At 45.0% G+C, this 17,906-nt stretch overlaps 1 protein-coding gene across 9 annotated transcripts in view; it reads right to left on the reverse strand.

The window, feature by feature from the left end:
* The window catches only part of LOC124140208 (nuclear receptor corepressor 1-like), a 118,635-nt gene that overhangs the window by 10,260 nt on the left and 90,469 nt on the right, over positions 1-17,906 (reverse strand). For 4 of the 9 annotated variants that reach the window (XM_046507638.2, XM_046507641.2, XM_046507634.2 and 1 more), the window contains 14 exons: positions 17,615-17,725; positions 16,142-16,224; positions 15,460-15,539; positions 14,570-14,741; positions 13,854-13,969; positions 13,245-13,364; positions 12,894-12,965; positions 11,947-12,086; positions 10,570-10,726; positions 9,346-9,639; positions 8,267-8,719; positions 3,954-6,899; positions 2,895-3,103; positions 573-816 (listed from right to left, as the gene is read on the reverse strand). In XM_046507638.2, the coding sequence (XP_046363594.2) occupies positions 573-816; positions 2,895-3,103; positions 3,954-6,899; positions 8,267-8,719; positions 9,346-9,639; positions 10,570-10,726; positions 11,947-12,086; positions 12,894-12,965; positions 13,245-13,364; positions 13,854-13,969; positions 14,570-14,741; positions 15,460-15,539; positions 16,142-16,224; positions 17,615-17,725 (5,197 nt within the window). Of the gene's footprint in view, positions 1-547; positions 817-2,894; positions 3,104-3,953; positions 6,900-8,266; positions 8,720-9,345; positions 9,640-10,569; positions 10,727-11,946; positions 12,087-12,893; positions 12,966-13,244; positions 13,365-13,853; positions 13,970-14,569; positions 14,742-15,459; positions 15,540-16,141; positions 16,225-17,614; positions 17,726-17,906 lie in introns of all 9 variants that reach the window. The other 5 variants (XM_046507637.2, XM_046507635.2, XM_046507636.2 and 2 more) reach the window with 5 other exon arrangements.

Consider the following 17,906-nt stretch of genomic DNA (forward strand, 5'->3'; position numbering starts at 1 on the left):
CAGCTTTGCCGAAGATAACAAGGTTTAGGTGTTCAAGTGCCTGCTTGGTATTGTCCTGTGAGTGAGTGAGTTGGTATTGTTCTGTGAGTGAGTGAGTGAGTGAGTGAGTGATACACCACAGTAAGCTGTATACAGCTTTATCACTCATGTCTGTAATTAATGAATCTGGCAAACCACTGGTTTCGAGCATGAACACTGATCCATGCCGTTCAGGCAAGATGACACACTTGCAGCCAGGTGACAAATCACTACCCTATCCTCATGTTACACAGTTAGTACAAGCATATACACGGTGCTGGGCTGAAGTCTCCGAACCTCGCGTCTGGAGCATGAAATGTGTGTGTTTAGGCATTCATGTTACTATGGCTACTAAACAGCAGTTCTACGTAGCCTACGTAGCAGATGGATGTAAGGCAATCAAAGATGGATGTGCAGGAGCTGAATGGGCAGGGATGGCGTCTGTGAGGAGCGTGAGCAGCTGATGACAGGGACACAAGCAGTGGCAGCAGTGAAACATAAACTAGAATAGGGTAGAAAGTTAGAACACCTGCGAATATGTGGCATAGGGCTACCTGGGGTGGGAGAGACAGGCTCTATGACGACGCTGTCCAGGTGAGGCTGGCCGGGCAGTGAGGAGGGAGGAGGCTGGGGGGAGCGGGACTGGTCGGCGTGGAGCCCACCCCGCTCCATGCCCTGGGGACTGTTGTGTTTGCTGGGCACCCTCAGGCCCTCACTCTCTACCCCCGAGTGAGGGGAGGGACACGGCATTGAAGACGAGGACAGAGACTCCTGGTGGCTAGAGGCTTCGATTTCCTGCTGCAAACATAACACAAAAAATTATCTTCGAGGGCCAACACATCGGGGTTAATAAAAATCACATGTGTCCTAGGGTCACATCACGTGACCAGACAACAGTGTATTGTTTCTGTTATCCGGACGGCAATGTTGACGTCATTTGAATCTTATTGTGTCGTGAGGTCACACTAGAAATGATATCATAGCTCAAGATTATTTACACCATTTGACAAATTGAGGTTCCGCTGCTGTTGCGACGTGTGGTCCTAACAGGTAAACACTAAAATTTGTCTCTGTATGTAGACATCTTCTTTGGTAATAGATAGAAACCTAATATTGGTGTTCATGTCATACTATGTTTATCAACACCAGTGGCTAAATTCCGGTGTTTTGACACTTGTGTTGTAAACATAGTATGACATGAACACGAATATAATATTCTCTATATAAATCACCATGCTGGAGCCATTTGTGAGTGAGTGAGTGAGTGAGTGAGTGAGTGAGTGAGTGAGTGAGTGAGTGAGTGAGTGAGTTGGGTTTAACGCCGCTTTTAACAGTATTCCAGTTATATCACGGCATGTCAGCTTAATGTGGGAGGAAAGCCCGAAGTGATGCAGGTCTCAGACGTTTACCACTTCGGTGAAACCCTCGAGCACGGGTATGGTGCTGACAAACCTAGAAACATAATCGGGGCGAACCGAGATTCAAACCCACAATCATAGGTTTCTGGCGTGCCAAAGGGACGTAACTCTGCACAGCGAATCGCGGCACTTTAGACAACTGGGCCACCCTGTGCCCCCCTGGAGCCATTTTTATAGTTAAAGGGCACCAGGCTCGGGAAATTAGGCAGTCCTTTCAAACTTGATACAAGTCAAGTCAAATTTGTGTTACTGCTAGATCAAACTGTAGGATGTTTGAGTCTCACCCTTGTGATATCAGACATATCAACACGAGTCTATAAATGCTTCAAACTCCAAACCTTGCTGAGGATTTCTAACTTTCATCGACAAAAGATACAAGGGTGAGATTCTATTTATCATCCAAAATCATTCTTCCAAATTTTATCAGTATGAAAATAGTAATTATAAACCTATCACCCTATATTACCCTATATTGCAATAAGTTCCTGACAACCTTGGGTAAACCTGGTAACCAGCTTATCTTCCAATCCCAGGTTTTGAAGCGGTTCTCGTTCAAAGCTAGGTTTTGAAATAGATCACTTCTAAACCTGCTTTGAGGTTTTACATTTCAATTATAATATCTAGGTTTTACAATTAACGTCACAGTAAACGTTCACATCCCAGTGGTATGAGAACCAGGGGAATGGATGCAGGGGTGTACAGGAGGACATCCTCTATACAAGTCAGTATTGTAAACTAACACGGTTGTAGTAAGCATGGCAACATGAGTGAGTGAGTGAGTGAGTGAGTGAGTGAGTGAGTATGGTTTTACGCCGCTTTTAGCAATATTCCAGCAATATCACGGCAGGGGACACCAGAAATGGGCTTCACATATTGTACCCACGTCGGGAATCGAACCCGGGTCTTCGGCGTGTCGAGCGAATGCTTTAACCACTAGGCTACCCGACCGCCCCCATGGCAACATGAATGTTTTTAACTCTGAAATGTCATCTCCCGTTAGGGCTGGGACGGGTAACTCAGGTACCCGGGTCGGGTGGGTACTGAGTAGGACCCGGGTACCCACAGGACTACCCGGACCCCTGGTTAGTCATGTGATATATTGGTTAATGACAAAAAGTATCCAGAACTCTATGGTTACACTACAAGTCACTAAAGTTCGCATTTCTTTCTGACTATGAACCCATTCCTTCTGACTTTTCATGTGGTTGAATAAAGACATACTAGTAACAAAGTCAACTTCAGTGTATGCATGACGAGATTGTTTAATACATGTATCTCAATACGTTTTCCAGGGCTATGGTTAAAAAAATTCCCAATCAGACATTTTGTACCTATCTCTTGAGACCTACAGTGGGTACTCGGGTAGGGTTGGGTAATAGGTGGGGTGGGTACCCGGTAGTAAATTTGGACTCGTCCCAGCCCTAATCTCCATGATGTTGCCATGGTTACTGTGCCCACCTGTTGCTGTACCCTCTTCTTCCACTTGGCGTGGTAGACCTGTTCATAGTTGGGGGTGCTTGCAGAGTAACTTCGGGGGCGCTGGGGGTCCGACGAGGACCCCACCTCGGATGGGGATGTCCGAGAAACTGGGGGCGTCAGGCTGGTCATTAAAGACGGGTGTGGCTCGGCGATCAAAGATGGGGTGGAGGTGACTGGTTGTCCTTTTGCTGGAAGTTAGGTAATTGCATCAGCAATATTACAGCAACATCTGTATAGTTAGTGAACAAGACGATGTCGGCAATATTATAGCTACATCCCTGAGACCTTATAGTTATCAGGTAGTTATCAACAATATTACAGCTATATCCATGAGACCTTACAGTTATCAGGTAGTTATCAACAATATTACAGCTATAGCCATGAGACCTTACAGTTATCAGGTAGTTATCAACAATATTACAGCTATAGCCATGAGACCTTACAGTTATCAGGTAGTTATCAACAATATTACAGCTATATCCATGAGACCTTACAGTTATCAGGTAGTTATCAACAATGTTACAGCTATATCCATGAGACCTTACAGTTATCAGGTAGTTATCAACAATATTACAGCTATAGCCATGAGACCTTACAGTTATCAGTAAGTTGTCAGCAATATTACAGCTATATCCCTGAGACCTAATGGTAAACAGTTGTCAGAAATATAATGATATCCATTAGACTGCCATAGTTGGTTCTCATATAGTGTAATCAGGAATGCTAAAGTTCTATCCTTTGTCGTTACCAGCAATATTACAACCATATTCCATCCGAGCTTGTCGTTTGCTTGTTTTTTTGTGTGCTAAAAATCACACTCAGCAATATTCCAGCTACATGATGACGGCCTGTACATAATAAGAGTCTGGACCAGACAACCCAGTGAGTGACATCATGAGTAACAAGCCACAACTGAGGTTCTGATTGAATACTGGCAGTCAGTCATTGATCCTGACCGCCTGACCCATCAATCCAACCAGTCGTACGACCAGCAGAGGTTGCTGTACAACATGCACAGTATTTACAAAGACGACTTACTTCCACTACTGTTGATTTGGCTGAGAAGACTCGCACCTTTGTTCTGGCCTGACCTTTTGCTGTGGTAGTCATTGATAATGATTGCATCGATGTGTTCCCCGAGTGTAATGGCCTTGGACGAAGAAGATCCTGAACCCTGACCTCCAGAATGACTGGTTTGACCATGACCTTGAGACTGTGAAGAAGCAAGTCCATGACCCTGAGTGTGGGGAGGTCCAGGATGACCTTGACCTTGACCTTGATGCTGTTGATGCTGCATCTGACTCTGACTTTGACTGAACTGAAGAGCCTGAGCCTGAGCTTGAGCCTGAGCCTGAGCTTGAATCTGAGCCTGAGCTTGAGCTTGGGCCTGAGCTTGTGCCTGAGCCTGGGCCTGGGCCTGGGCCTGAGCTTGTGCTTGAGCGTACTGCTGATTTGCCTGCTGTGCTGCATGGAACTGACGTAATGCATTGGGGCCAGGGATATGGCCAATATGAGGACCATTCCCCTCCCTTTCCATCTGTCTCCCGGCCATGGCTGAAATAATCTGTTGCCCTGAATGAGCCAACCCTTGTCTTTCTGCTTCCATCTCAGATCGGGACTGTGCTTGGGGATCACTGTGGTACTTGCGAGGTGGCTTGTACGGTCCTTGAAGACCAGGATCTGATGTGTCCATACTCTGAGGTGGTTTATTCATCTCTGACTGTCGGCTCATCGGCGGTGTTGTACCCGCAGCTGGTCTACGCTCGTTCTTTTTCTCTTCCGGATTTGCATGATGGATCTCATGGGTGATGATAGCATCAATCAGTGTAGCTGCCGTCAGACTTCTTGCAGCAGTGCTGGTAGATGTCGGCTGGGTGACCGTGTGGGCCACCGCTGAGTCTTTCTGGAAGGCCGACAGGATCATAGCAGATCCTGGCAGGTCCCCCGTCATTTGACGGATGTAGTTTGGATCTGTCATTTGTCTTTGAGGAGTGGAATCTGACGATGACTGTACTTCAGGCTGTCTGGGCTCTCTGTCTACATACATTGGTTCATCTCTGTCCCTGACATCCCTCATGTCCCGTACGTCCCGGACATCGCGTACCTCCCGCACATCGCGGACGTCTTGTTTAGCATACATCATACCAGGTTCATGAACCATGCGTCCATCTCTTGGATACATCTGTGCCTCAGGCATCCTCTCATGCTCTCTCCGTGCATGCTCTGGCATCTGTCGGGCGTCATATGGCCGGGGTTTCTGGCCATGCTCTTCCCGCTGCTGGAGCTGGTTCCACGGGCCCGACATGCCCATCCTCTCCTCCTTCTGCTGGTCTGGGTACCGATACTGCATCTGTTGACTTGGGGAAAGACGAGGTCGGCTGTTTGGGTCTCTCACCATCAACATCGTGTGCGACATCTGTGCCTCGGCATGCCGCTGCTCTGCTTGTCTGGGAGACATGGCCTGTCGCTGGACACTAGTGCTGTCGGGGCCGCTACTCTGCTGCTCCATTCGGGCTGACATCATCTCCGCCATGTGGGGTGGCTTGCCGGTGCCCATGACAATACTAGGTCTCTGTGGGTGGTGCTGATCCAGAGGAAGTGTGGATGCTGTGGAGGTGGGGTTGTGGTGTCCGTGGGGGCGGCCCCACATTCCCTTCTCATCCCTCGGGGATGGTGTTGCTCGAGGAGGTAAGGGTGAAGTCTTGCCTTGAACTCTGTCAGCAGTGGAAACCGGAATCTGAGCTGGATTAACATAAACAACTCCTTGTTGTGTGTGGACAGGAACCATAGCCTGCATGGATCTTGGATCCATGCTTCTAGGATCAACATTGCCAGGGAAGTTTCTTGGTGCATTTTCTCTTCCTCTTGGAGACAAACGTCCATCTTTTTCCTGAGCGGCGGGTGACCTTCGAGGCATCTGCTTAGCTGTCAAAAAGTCACTCATGATTGTTTGCTTGGAACTACTGTAGTTGGGCTGCTCAGCATATTGATATGGGTAGTACTGAGCCTTGGGTACCTCCCCTCTTTCATAGCCTCCAGGCACTGGGGGTCTGTAGGGACCCTCATACATGGGATGGCCCCTGCCCATAGCGGCCGGGTCAATCATCCCTGGCATCCTCGGCATCCCCTCGGGTGGCATCCCCCTCCCGACACCCCCTTCACGGTTCATGGGGGTACCTTTAGTGATCGACCCTTCCATTCGTTGTGTTGCAGAGGGTGGAGTGGGCTGCCGTGCTACTCCTTCCATCCTCCTTCCGATAGGGCTAGTGGTCATAGGGTGACCCACAGGGGACGGGGTGGAGTGGTGACTGACCGGCGTGCCGTGGGTGATGGAGCCAGGGGGTATCATCATATGAGGCCCCCCTGGGGGAGAGCGGGTCAGTTTGGGGGAGGTCTTGGCAGAGTTGTTAATCAGCGGTGGAGGTGGTGGGATTCTGGAAGCTGGTGATCTCACAGATTCAGGTCCATAAGGGGAACTGCACTGTGGGGGAATGCCACCTCTTACTGCCGGGGACAACGACCGGCCATGTTCAGGAGGATACAAAGATGGGGATTTGTCTCTCATTTCTGGCTGTCTTCCTCGACTTGCATCCGATTGGTGCACAGGAGTGCCGTGGTGCGAATGGGCAGGTGGAGGCACCACCATCTGACTGGGGACCCTTTCAATTGCTCGTGTGTAGGAGTCGTATGTGCGTTGTCTGTGGGGATCGAAGTCACGAGGGTCTCCTTTATAGCCATGAGGTCCCTTGTCCGTGAAGTCGAGAGGCCTCCTTGACAAGTCTGTAGCATCCTTGGAGTCCCTATGGTCATGTGGCCCTTCCCTCTCCATGTGCCTGGCCATGCCGTATGGGGGCATGGGGCGTGATTCACCCTGCATCGGGGGCATGATTGGCTCGCGCTTCTCCTTGCGCAGGTCCTGGGGCATCCCAGAGTTTGCCATAGGCCCACCAGGAGGTCTTTGGTTTGGGTCTGAAGATGGCGGTCCTGAAATAAGAAGACTGAGACTGAGAAAATTGTTTTTGAATGTTAAGTCACAGTAGATAGTGGTCTGGGATAAGAAGACAAACTTCTAAACCAAACTGGTTGCTCCAGGTAACATCTTATTTCATTACAGAGATAAAATACCACCATTGTTTCTTTATGTTAAGTCAGCATTTTAATCACTGTGGTGGCCTGCCGAGTGAGTGAGTGAGTGAGTGAGTGAGTGAGTGAGTGAGTGAGTGAGTGAGTGAGTGAGTGAGTGAGTGAGTGAGTGAGTGAGTGAGTGAGTGAGTGAGTATGGTTTTACGCCGCTTTTAGCAATATTCCAGCAATGTCACGGCGGGGGACACCAGCAATGGGCATCACAATTGAACCCGGGTTTTCGGCATGACGGGCGAACGCTTTAACCACTAGGCTACCTGACCAACCCCCCTGCCATATGAGGATACATTTATTGAGTGAGTCAGTGAGTGAGTGGGATGCCTCAATGGCTACCGAAGATAACAGGATTGATGAAAGTAACAAGTGGAGCTTTGGTTTCTTCATATTGACAATTATTTGTAACAGACGAAGCACAGGGTAGAATATAGTTCAGTAAGTGAGAGCGGGTGTGGTTTTATGTTGCTTTTAGAAATATCACAGCAATATCACAGTGAGGCACACCAAAAATGGGATCAACAAAACCAGCTTTGTTGGGAATTTAACCAGGGCCTTTGGAATGACGAGCAAACACTTCAACCACAATGCTAGCCCACTGCCCCTGACCAGCAAGATAATCAGAAAGATAATCAGCAAGATAATCAGCAAGATAATTAAACAGCAAGATAATCAGCAAGATAATAAAACAGCAAGATAATCAGCAATTTAATCAGCAAGATAATCAGCAAGATAATTAAACAGCAAGATAATCGGCAATTTAATCAGCAAGTTAATCAGCAAGTTAATCAGCAAGTTAATCAGCAAGATAATCAATCAGCAAGTTAATCAGCAAGTTAATCAGCAAGATAATCAGCAAGGTAATTAAACAGCAAGATAATCAGCAAGATAATCAGCAATTTAATCAGCAAGTTAATCAGCAAGTTAACCAGCAAGTTAATCAGCAAGATAATCAATGTCAATCAGCAAGTTAATTAGCAAGATAATCAATCAGCAAGTGAATCAGCAAGACAATCAGCAAGTTAATCAGCAAGATATTAAGCAAGATATTAAGCAAGATAATCAGCAAGTTAATCAGCAAGTTAATCAGCAAGTTAATCAGCAAGATATTCAGCAAGATAATCAGCAAGATAATCAGCAAGATAATCAATCAGCAAGATAATCAGCAACTTCATCAGCAAGATAACCAGCAAGTTAATCAGCAATACACTCACTGCTTCTGTCCTGCATTTGGTCGGAGTATCTCTCACTGGGCTGCCCAAGGTTCCTCTCGATGGCGGAGTGGATCAAGTCTCGGACACACGCTGGCTTCATTGGTTTCTTATCCATGATAAACTGCTGAGGGTGAGGTGAGATGGCGCTGCGGCTCCCTTCAGAGTGTGTGCTGGGGGGACGGGGAGAGAGACGGATGTCCGGAGCCATCAGATGACTCGGGAATGGAGAAACTGATTTGTTGATATTGGAGAAATCAATAACGTTGGGATCTCTCTGACCAGGATGTCCCTCTGGGCGGAGGTTTGCCCCCGGCGTGGGTGTGGAGTGTTGTGGTTGTTCTCTAGGGGCAGGGATTGGGCTGGCACTCAGGGAGATGGAAGGAGGCTGACTGATGGGGGTGCCTGTGTTTGAGCGTGGTCGTGGACTCTGTGACTTCAGGTCGTTAGTTTCTGCTGTAACAAACAGATTGGTTACAGACAATGAGCCATCAAGTCTCATTGATTAAGTTTAATATCCACTTCTCCTCTTATGATGAGGATAATGAAATAATTCAAACTTTTCACACATACATGTCATAAGTAGTCAGTTGGTGTACCACAGAATACAAAACATCAGTTTCAAAAGTTGAGCAGCATATGAACAATGGTCAGATTAACCCTGGAGAGAGTGAGTGAGTATGGTTTTATTCCGCTTTTAGCAATATTCCAGCAATATCATGGCGGGGAACACCAGAAATGGGCTTCACACATTGTAGCCATGTCGGGAATCGAACCTGGGTCTTCGGCCTGACAAGCGAACGCTTTAACCACTAGACTACCTGACCGCCCCAGATTAACACGGGAAAAATCTTCAAGTTCTACAAGAAGGACACCATCAAACTTCAAAGTTCTACTAGCGGAAAGGATAAATTTAACTTTAGGCCAAGTGTCTGTGTTAGTGGCTAGAAGGCTAGTTGTAATTTCTGTCCCTTACCAAAAAATTATTCAAGGTCCTCTAAAACTGTAATACAAAATTCTTTTTCAAATCTAAAACTGAATTCAATTTTTTTTTTTTTTTTTTAATTTTAATGTTGACTCACCAGTTGGCTGGCTGACTGGCCTTGGGGGTGGAGGTGGGGCAACATGTGGGGGTGGTTCTGAGTGGGAGTGGTGTGAGATAGCCCCTGCCCCAGGTCCAGGCCCTGGGCCCTCATCAGCACTCATTGTGGCACTGCTGTCGTTGTCGGGGATGCTTCGTAGGCTGCCCTGGCTTGCACTCAGCGTCTTGTTGCGGGACAGATTCTCCTGTGTCAGGCCGAGACTGGGTCCTGGGGGGTCCATTTCAGTCTCCCTCGGGGGCTGGATGGGATCAATCTTCGGAATAGAATCCTCACCTATGAACAAATATGTACAAGTCAATACCAACACAGAAGACGAAGGCCATCTGCACAAAGCAATATCACCGCTTAGACAATTTTAAGTCTGTAATTACTCTTTATTATTTTGGGGGAATTCAATAACACCACACTCCAATATTCAAGCCAATGACAGCTGCCTGTAAATAAGAGTCTGGACTAGTCAATCCAGTGATTGATCTTATATACTTACCGTATTCGACATAATAAGCACCCTGCTCTAATAAGCGCCCATGGCGATATTTGCTGATATATTGCCTAGTAAACAATCTTAATTAGCACCCCTTCCGATTGATCAAAGTACATAAGACTTATTTATTCGCGTATACATATGCACACCCGTGTGTCATATGCACCCTTAATTATGCGCAATTAAATTCTGGAAAAATATATCTGTCGTACATAAACATTTCAGGCTGTCACCATAAACCACGAAATTTATCTTTCAACTAATAAGAGCCACCTATTTCCCTGGGCGCTTATTACGTCGAATACGGTATATCATAAGCAAAAATCCATGCTGTCGGGATACGATGACACACAATGAACCAAGGAACCCGGAACCCCCATGGCTAACCCTTAGTTCAAGTTACAGGAGTCACAGTAGTAGTAGTGCTACAATCATTGTCTCAGAGACATACTGATTGTGTGAAACACTGGTTTCACTGAGCCCCACCACCTGAACCATTAATCAAGCCCAGGATGCTGGGGACCTCTTCGAACCTGGAATCCAATTGGGTTAATTTTAGGAACGTACTTATCCACTAAATAAAATAAACCATAGATGGTAAGCTGCCATTATTTGCATCCAGTTATGTAACACGTTGACTTGTAATCACCAAACGCACCCCTCTTTTGGGAAAGATTGTATCTGTGCTCTCTGCTAATATGATGCACTTTCTGACTCACCTTCGTCGATGGGCAATGTTGTGGGACTGGGGGCGCTGGCAGTGTCGGAGTCATCATCTGCACCATTGTCCTCATCGCTGGACATCATCTCGGCATCCGAGGCTGCTGTTACTGTCGATGCCACACTTTCGGAGATAGACGTTGTTCGCTTGTCAGCCTGTTCACAGTGCAGTAATAATCAGTATTCTGAGCCTTTAGTACTTCATTTCTGTTTCCAATACTACCACGTATCACGAACCATTTAAGGCCAATGCAGTCCAACTTTGAAACAGAAAGTCCAATGCTTCTTGCTTCCTTAATAACCAAGTCATAAGCACTTTCCGTTTTAATAACATCCTTTCTGGTTTTGGAAAACACATGGCCAATGCAGAACAACTTTGAAACAAAAAGTCCCATGCTTCTAGCTTCCGCAATAACAAAGTTATGAGCACTTACGGTTTAATGACCTTAACCTTTAATCTAAGCCACGAACTGCCTAGAGATCATGTTCATAGAAACTTTGTCAAACTCTAATCATAAATGTTCATGATATTGTGTGCACAAGCTTTTGGGGATTTCCATGTTCCACTGAGTTACCTTAACTTCATCAAGCGACTTTGACATTTGACACAATCATGATGTGATTTTTCATGAATTAATCTGTAATTTTAAGAGATTTAAACCATGTTTCAAAAGTCGACCTCTAGTGACCTTGACTTTATCTGGAGGTAAACCAAAGGTTATTACGATTTAAGACCCTGAATTTGAGATAATATTGGTCAAAACTCATTCATAAATTTTTGATGCCTAGTTCATACTGTGTGAACTTGACCTTCCCAGTCATCCAATCATATGTCAGAAACCTTCCTAAGGGGCACATAGGATGGTGAAATTGGGTTTAACGTCGCGTCCAAGATTATTGCACTTATATAGCGACGTGCATGCACGTGTGTGGCTGCTTGTACTAGTCCGTACTGATGCCGATTTATAGTGCTCGCCAACTGAGATACCATGCCGCAGTTTAACATCATACCCCACTCAGACACAGTATACCGACTCCGAGCCGACCAGTCCTTGTTTGAGCCCCTTAATGCCGAGCGCCAGACAGGGTAACAACAACTACCATCTTTAAACGTCTTTCGGTATGATGCGGCCGGGGATCAAACCCCGGACCTTCCGCTCTCCAGGGGAACGCTCTACCTCTAGACCACGGAGGCGGTCGGGGCACATAGGAGTTATATCAGGTATGAAGTCTCTCACATATGTCATGATCACATGATTGAGAAAGCCAATCAGTGGTTGAGAAAGCCAATCGCGTGGTTGAGAAAGCCAATCAAGAAGCCAATCACGTGGTGGAGTCTCTGGCCTCTCCATGGGTACAACTGGATAAGGACTCACCTTGTCCTTATGTTCTTGGAGAATGGCCTCCAGGTTGAATTTCTTCTTGTAGTTGAAGTAAAAGTTCTTGCACTGAGCCTCTGTCTTGGTCCCGACCATGCCAGCTATCGCAGACCAGTCTCGGCCGTGTTCCCTCAGACCTGAACACACAAGCAGATCATCACAACCAGGGCATTGGGCTTATCAAAAACGCATTTGTTTTTTTTATTCATTCTGTTCCAGACAAACAGCTGAGCAAGATGTATGCCATAGGAGAATGATAAAACACAATCAGCTGGGTCACATGTTGGAACAAACTGACACCCATTGTCATCGTCTCTTAGACAAGCTTGACGCCTCTTTTATTTGTCTCTGCCACAAGTTTGATGCCCTTCTTAATCGACCCTTAAACAAGCTTAGAGCCTGTTTTAACTGTCTCTTAGGGAAGCTTGATCCCATTTTTATTGTTTCTTTAAATAGGCTTGGGAGATGGGAATCATGTAACCAAGAAATCAAGAAATTTCTGGATCCCATACCATACACTGAATTTCTGACCCGTGAAGATCCGGGGTAGAATGGGTCTTCAGCAACCCATGCTTGCCGTAAAAGGCGACTATGCTTGTCGTAAAAAGCGACTAACGGGATCGGTTGGTCAGGCTCGCTGACTTGGTTGATGCACAGTCATCGATCCCAATTGCGTGGATAGATGCTCATGATATCAATCACTGGATTGTCTGGTCCAGACTCGATTATTTACAGACCGCCGTCATATAGCTGGAACACTGCTGAGTGCGGCGTTAAACAACAAACCAATCAACCAACCAACACTGCATTTCTAAACATAATTTAGCAGGGTCAGTCTTGAGATTTCATACCAGATTGCTTCAAGCATGCAGTGGTATACAGAACCTACACTTGCTGTATACATGGACAGAGTTGATGGCGGCAAAACGAGGACAACGACTCACCGTTCTTGGCCACCTCCATCTCCTCCTCCGTCCACCGCGAGGTCTCTACAACTTCTACAACGGAGATAGTCACTTTAAGAAGAATAAAAATTTCATCTGGTTAATTACACAGCAGTCACCAGCGACAGATATTTGACTCTCAAGTTCTTGCAAGTCCAAATAACAAAAGAAACCACACTACCGGTACAGCTACATCCTCATCATACTCTCCGAAATCATATTAAAAGCAGTTCTCAGAAATTCAAAAGAACACCAACAGGATAATTTTTACAGTTGATTACCAAGTTCTATGTGAAATGTTCAAGGTGTTAAAACAGCTAAAGCTATGACTGTGGAGTGTTAAATCCTCACCGTCCAAGTTTTCTGGGACCAGTGCTACTATAGGCTCATTTGTGTGTGGGTTGGTACCGAGTTTACGAGCTATCCGATTGAAGCAGGCAGAACAACACTTGCTTATCTCATCTGTCAGTTCTGGAACATATTCCCATTGAGTCATTTCAGTCTTCAAGTCAACTTGTTTCATCATGTCAAGTGATTTCTATTTGACCATAATAAAATCTGAAATCGTATCTAATGAAAACTGCCACAGAAGTTACTTCTTAAAATTACTTATAAATACCCTGCAAAACTAGCTTGTTGGTAGGTACTTTGTAGATCAGAAAAAAAGAAAAGTATCGCAGTTGAAATAAAAATGAAAATACAAAAAAATGTCTTAAAACAGTTATTTTTCATGCTTGTCTTTTACGTACTGTATAGGACTACCGCACTAATGCCACAATAAAGACTGTATTATTATAATACCCAACACAGTACACAAATATACCTGTAACGATATAGAGCTGTAAAAATACACATGTACCTGTGACAACACATATGTACTTGTGACAATATATCCATGAATATGACTTGACAGGTGTACATACCCAGTACAGTGTGTATATCGGACTAGTGGCAACTTACGCATTTCCTTAATAATGGGCTCCTTCACTTCAGCAGTCAGTTCGCTCCATTTAGCCGGCAGGGGGCGCAGGCGCTTCACTTTACGTTTAGGCGTCTTGCATGTAGGCACAGGGCATCTGGACAAAAAACATTCCGGATGATGGGATTCATCTAGCAATAATGCACCAAGGCCCACGCCATGGCCTGATAATCACCCAGCATTTCAGCATTATTTTAGGTCCATTTTACTTTAAATAAAGGGTGCAACATCTTATACATTTCTACTACTCAAAGCTCGAAACTTCAGCATTATTTTAGGTCAATTTTACTTTAAATAAAGGGTTCAACATCTCTTTCATTTCCACTACTCAAAGCTTAAAATTTCAGCATTATTTTAGGTCAATTTTACTTTCAACAAAGGGTTCAACATCTAATACATTTCTACTACTTAAAGCTCGAAACTTCAGTATTATTTTAGGTCAATTTTACTTTAAATAAAGGGTTCAACATCTATTTCATTTCCACTACTCAAAGCATAAAATTTCAGCATTATTTTAGGTCAATTTTATTTTAAATAAAGGGTTCAAACATCCATTTTTATTCTACTACCACCACCAAAAAAGTGATCTGCTACAGAGCAGGAAAAGCATGGGGGTTCAAATCCGGACTGTTGACGTGTCCCTGCTATTTACGCCAAGAGTGGCACTAGGGATGAGCAGGAGGATGTATGGACTCACTGTGTGTATCTGCGTCGGACAGAGCGACATCGGCAGCTGCTGCACACTCGCATCTCGGGCTTCACCTCGCTTTCTAACATCCCATAATTCTCACAGTTGCTGCGGGTAAGGGGTCGACTCATCCCGAAGTGTTCCAGCTGGACCTTGCATACTGCACACTGATGAACCCCTCCTGCAAACAGAGTCCACCAACATGTACTACCGACTGACTGGTGAGGTGAGGTGAAATGGGGTTTAACGTTGCGTCCAAGATTATTGCACTTATATAGCGACGTGCATGCACATGTGCGTGTGTGCGTGACTGCTTGTACTAGATCGGACTGATGCCGATTTATAGTGCTAGCCCACTGAGATACCATGCCGCAGTTTAATATGAATACCCCACTCAGACAAAGTATACTAACTCCGAGCCGACCAGTCCTTGTTTTAGCCCCTTAATGCCAAGCGCCAGACAGGGTAACAACAAGTACCATCTTTTAACATCTTTTGGTATGACGCGGCCGGGGATCGAACCCCGGACCTTCCGCTCTCCGGGCAGACGCTCTACCACTAGACCACGGAGGCGGTCGACTGAATATCCGTGCTCAATGGAGCCAAGCGCTCTGATTGGTAAATATCAGCGTGAGCGTTTGTTATTGTTGGAGCTCAGACCAATCAGGGTGCTCGACACCATTGAGCACGGAGATTTTTGTTTACTTCCGTCACTGACAGCCGCGAATGAGATATTCTCACCTGGAATTCCCACAGAGTTACCAAGGAGTAATTTTCCAGCCATAACAAAAAAAAAGAGGGCTTCACACACTGTACCCTTGCCGGGAATCGAACTCAAGTTTTTGTCATGAAAATCAACAACGATCATCGTATTGCCATAAATGGAGACAAAGGCATACCTTCACCCTCTGTAGTTGCCACGGTAACCTCATCATCAGATGATTCTTCCTCTGCCTCCTTTTCTTCTTCCTTCTTAGCACTGTTGGAGAAAACTCATTAGAAAGGGATTTACAAATCATAATGACTCAATCATGAATCAATCATTCATGCATCTGCACATTCATGTGGTTTGTATGTTTGTTTGTTGTTTTGCGCCTCACTCAGCAACATTCGAAAAAATTCAAGTCTAGACTAGACAATCCAGTGATTGACATCATGAGCATCAGTCTACACAAGGGAGCAAGAGAGTGAGTGAGGTTTCACACTGCTTTTCACCATATTCCAGCATGGCAGAGGATACCAGAAAGAGGCTCTGTACCCATTTGGGGAATCGGACCCGGCCTTCAACATGACAAGCGAGTGGAGTGGAGTGGAGTGGAGTGGAGTGGAGTGGAGTGGAGTGGAGTGGAGTGGAGTGGAGTGGAGTGGAGTGGAGTGGAGTGGAGTGGAGTGGAGTGGAGTGGAGTGGAGTGGAGTGGAGTGGAGTGGAGTGGAGTGGAGTGAGTATTGTTTTACCCCGTTTTTAGCAATATTCCAGCAATATCACGGCAGAGGACACCGGAAATGGGCTTCACACAATGCCCATGTGGCATATCGAACCCCTGTGTAAAGAAACACGTCCATGAATACTGAGTAACGAACCTGAGCGTGACATATTTGGTGCTTTCATCACCATCATCTTGGCGTTGCTGGGACTCTTCCTTTGGCTGCAGTGACTGTTGTTGCTGAAAGACACAACACAACAGTCAGCCCACGTGTTCTGTGGCAGTAGAGACTCTTGTAAGTATAGAGATGTTATTATATAAGTATGTGTGTCATACTGATTTTACGAAACATGTGTCATAATGTCCTGAGTATTACATTCATGAATTCTTTCACAAGTTTCGTAAAATCAGTATGACACACATGTGAGTGTAATAATTTCTTTATTACTCATTATTTCTGAATCCTTTTGAGCTCCTGTTTAGAAAAATGCATTGATCATGACCGCCGTCTTAAAAATCACAATTGTCGAATAACATTAACAATTTTCAGCTATCATGACGTTCTTGTTTGACCTGATGTCACAATAAGAATTGAATGACGTCTACAATGCCATCCGGATGACGTAAACAATACACTAGTGCGTGGGAAATGATATTTGCACTAGTGCCAGTTAATCCTAACCCTATGGGTAATAATTATTGGCGGTAATTGTTAGTTGCAGCAACTGATTGAAGGGTTAGTAAAATGTTGAATACTGTTGGCGCAGCAAGTGGAATTTAGAGTTACCTCCCCTGTATACATGAACATCAAGCTCCTTCCCAGCGCGTGACACCTTCGTTACACTCTCGGTAACATCGCTGCCACCAGTGTGGGCGCGGCCATTACAAGAATCTTGAAATTTGCCCTCAAACCCCATATGTAGTAACGTTTATACTTTTGTTTATGTCTTTGGGAATGCCATCATATTTCAATTTGAAAAGGTTTACGACTGACCATGTTTTCCAGACGAATTTACTTTGTTGTTTTGATAATCAGATTGGTTCGAGATTGCAGACTAACGGAAAATCAACCAACTTCTCCCTTACATTCGTACTATATCAATAACACGATAGTTTTAATGAAACAGAAATTCAAATTGACAAACGAAGAAAGTAATTTAGCAGCTATAAGTGTATTCGGCGCACGACAGTTGACACTTGTTTGTAAACATAACGGTCATTCGGTTGCGAGTTCAACTCCAAGCATGGTTGTGGCCACCTATTCACAGTTGGGAGTTTTGACTGGTGGCAGCGATAGTATAGAGAGCTCCGGGAACGTACTATCGCTGTGAGGAGCTTGCATGAACATGGCGGGATAGATTGGTCAGTTTGAAATAGGAAAGTTTCTAGAAGGCTGGCTGTACCTATAATTATTTTTGGATTGGCCTTTAAACCACTCTGAGCAGTATTTCAGTTATATCATTGAGTGACAGCAAAGTTGATGAGTCATTATAGTTATAGTCTACCCATTGTGACCTGATCCCGATGAAGCAAGAACTGGATGCTTGGGACTTGTTATGTAATCCCCACAGGTGACATTGAATTGTATTGATAAGAAGAGTCAGTCGTTGGATCTTCCACAACCACCTACCTGTGACTTCTGTAAAGAACGTTTTCTTTTCATGTTCTGTTTCCGTAGCAACTGCTTATAGTTATCACTTTTCTTTGTGAGATAGTAAAAATGAACACATTCTGCCACAGTCTGAAACATCATCATCATCATCATCATCATCATCATCGACATCATCTCTGTTAAAGGTTGCAACAATTAAATTCCATTTAGCAAGTGGTATCTAATGTCATTTTCAAGCATTTAAAACAGTGTATTATTTTCAACATTTGATGCTTTTGCCCAATGAGACAGAAAATACATTAAATGGCAA

Source organism: Haliotis rufescens, unplaced genomic scaffold (genome assembly GCF_023055435.1).
Source record: "Haliotis rufescens isolate VD_foot unplaced genomic scaffold, xgHalRufe1.0.p SCAF_15, whole genome shotgun sequence".
NCBI lineage: Eukaryota > Metazoa > Mollusca > Gastropoda > Lepetellida > Haliotidae > Haliotis > Haliotis rufescens.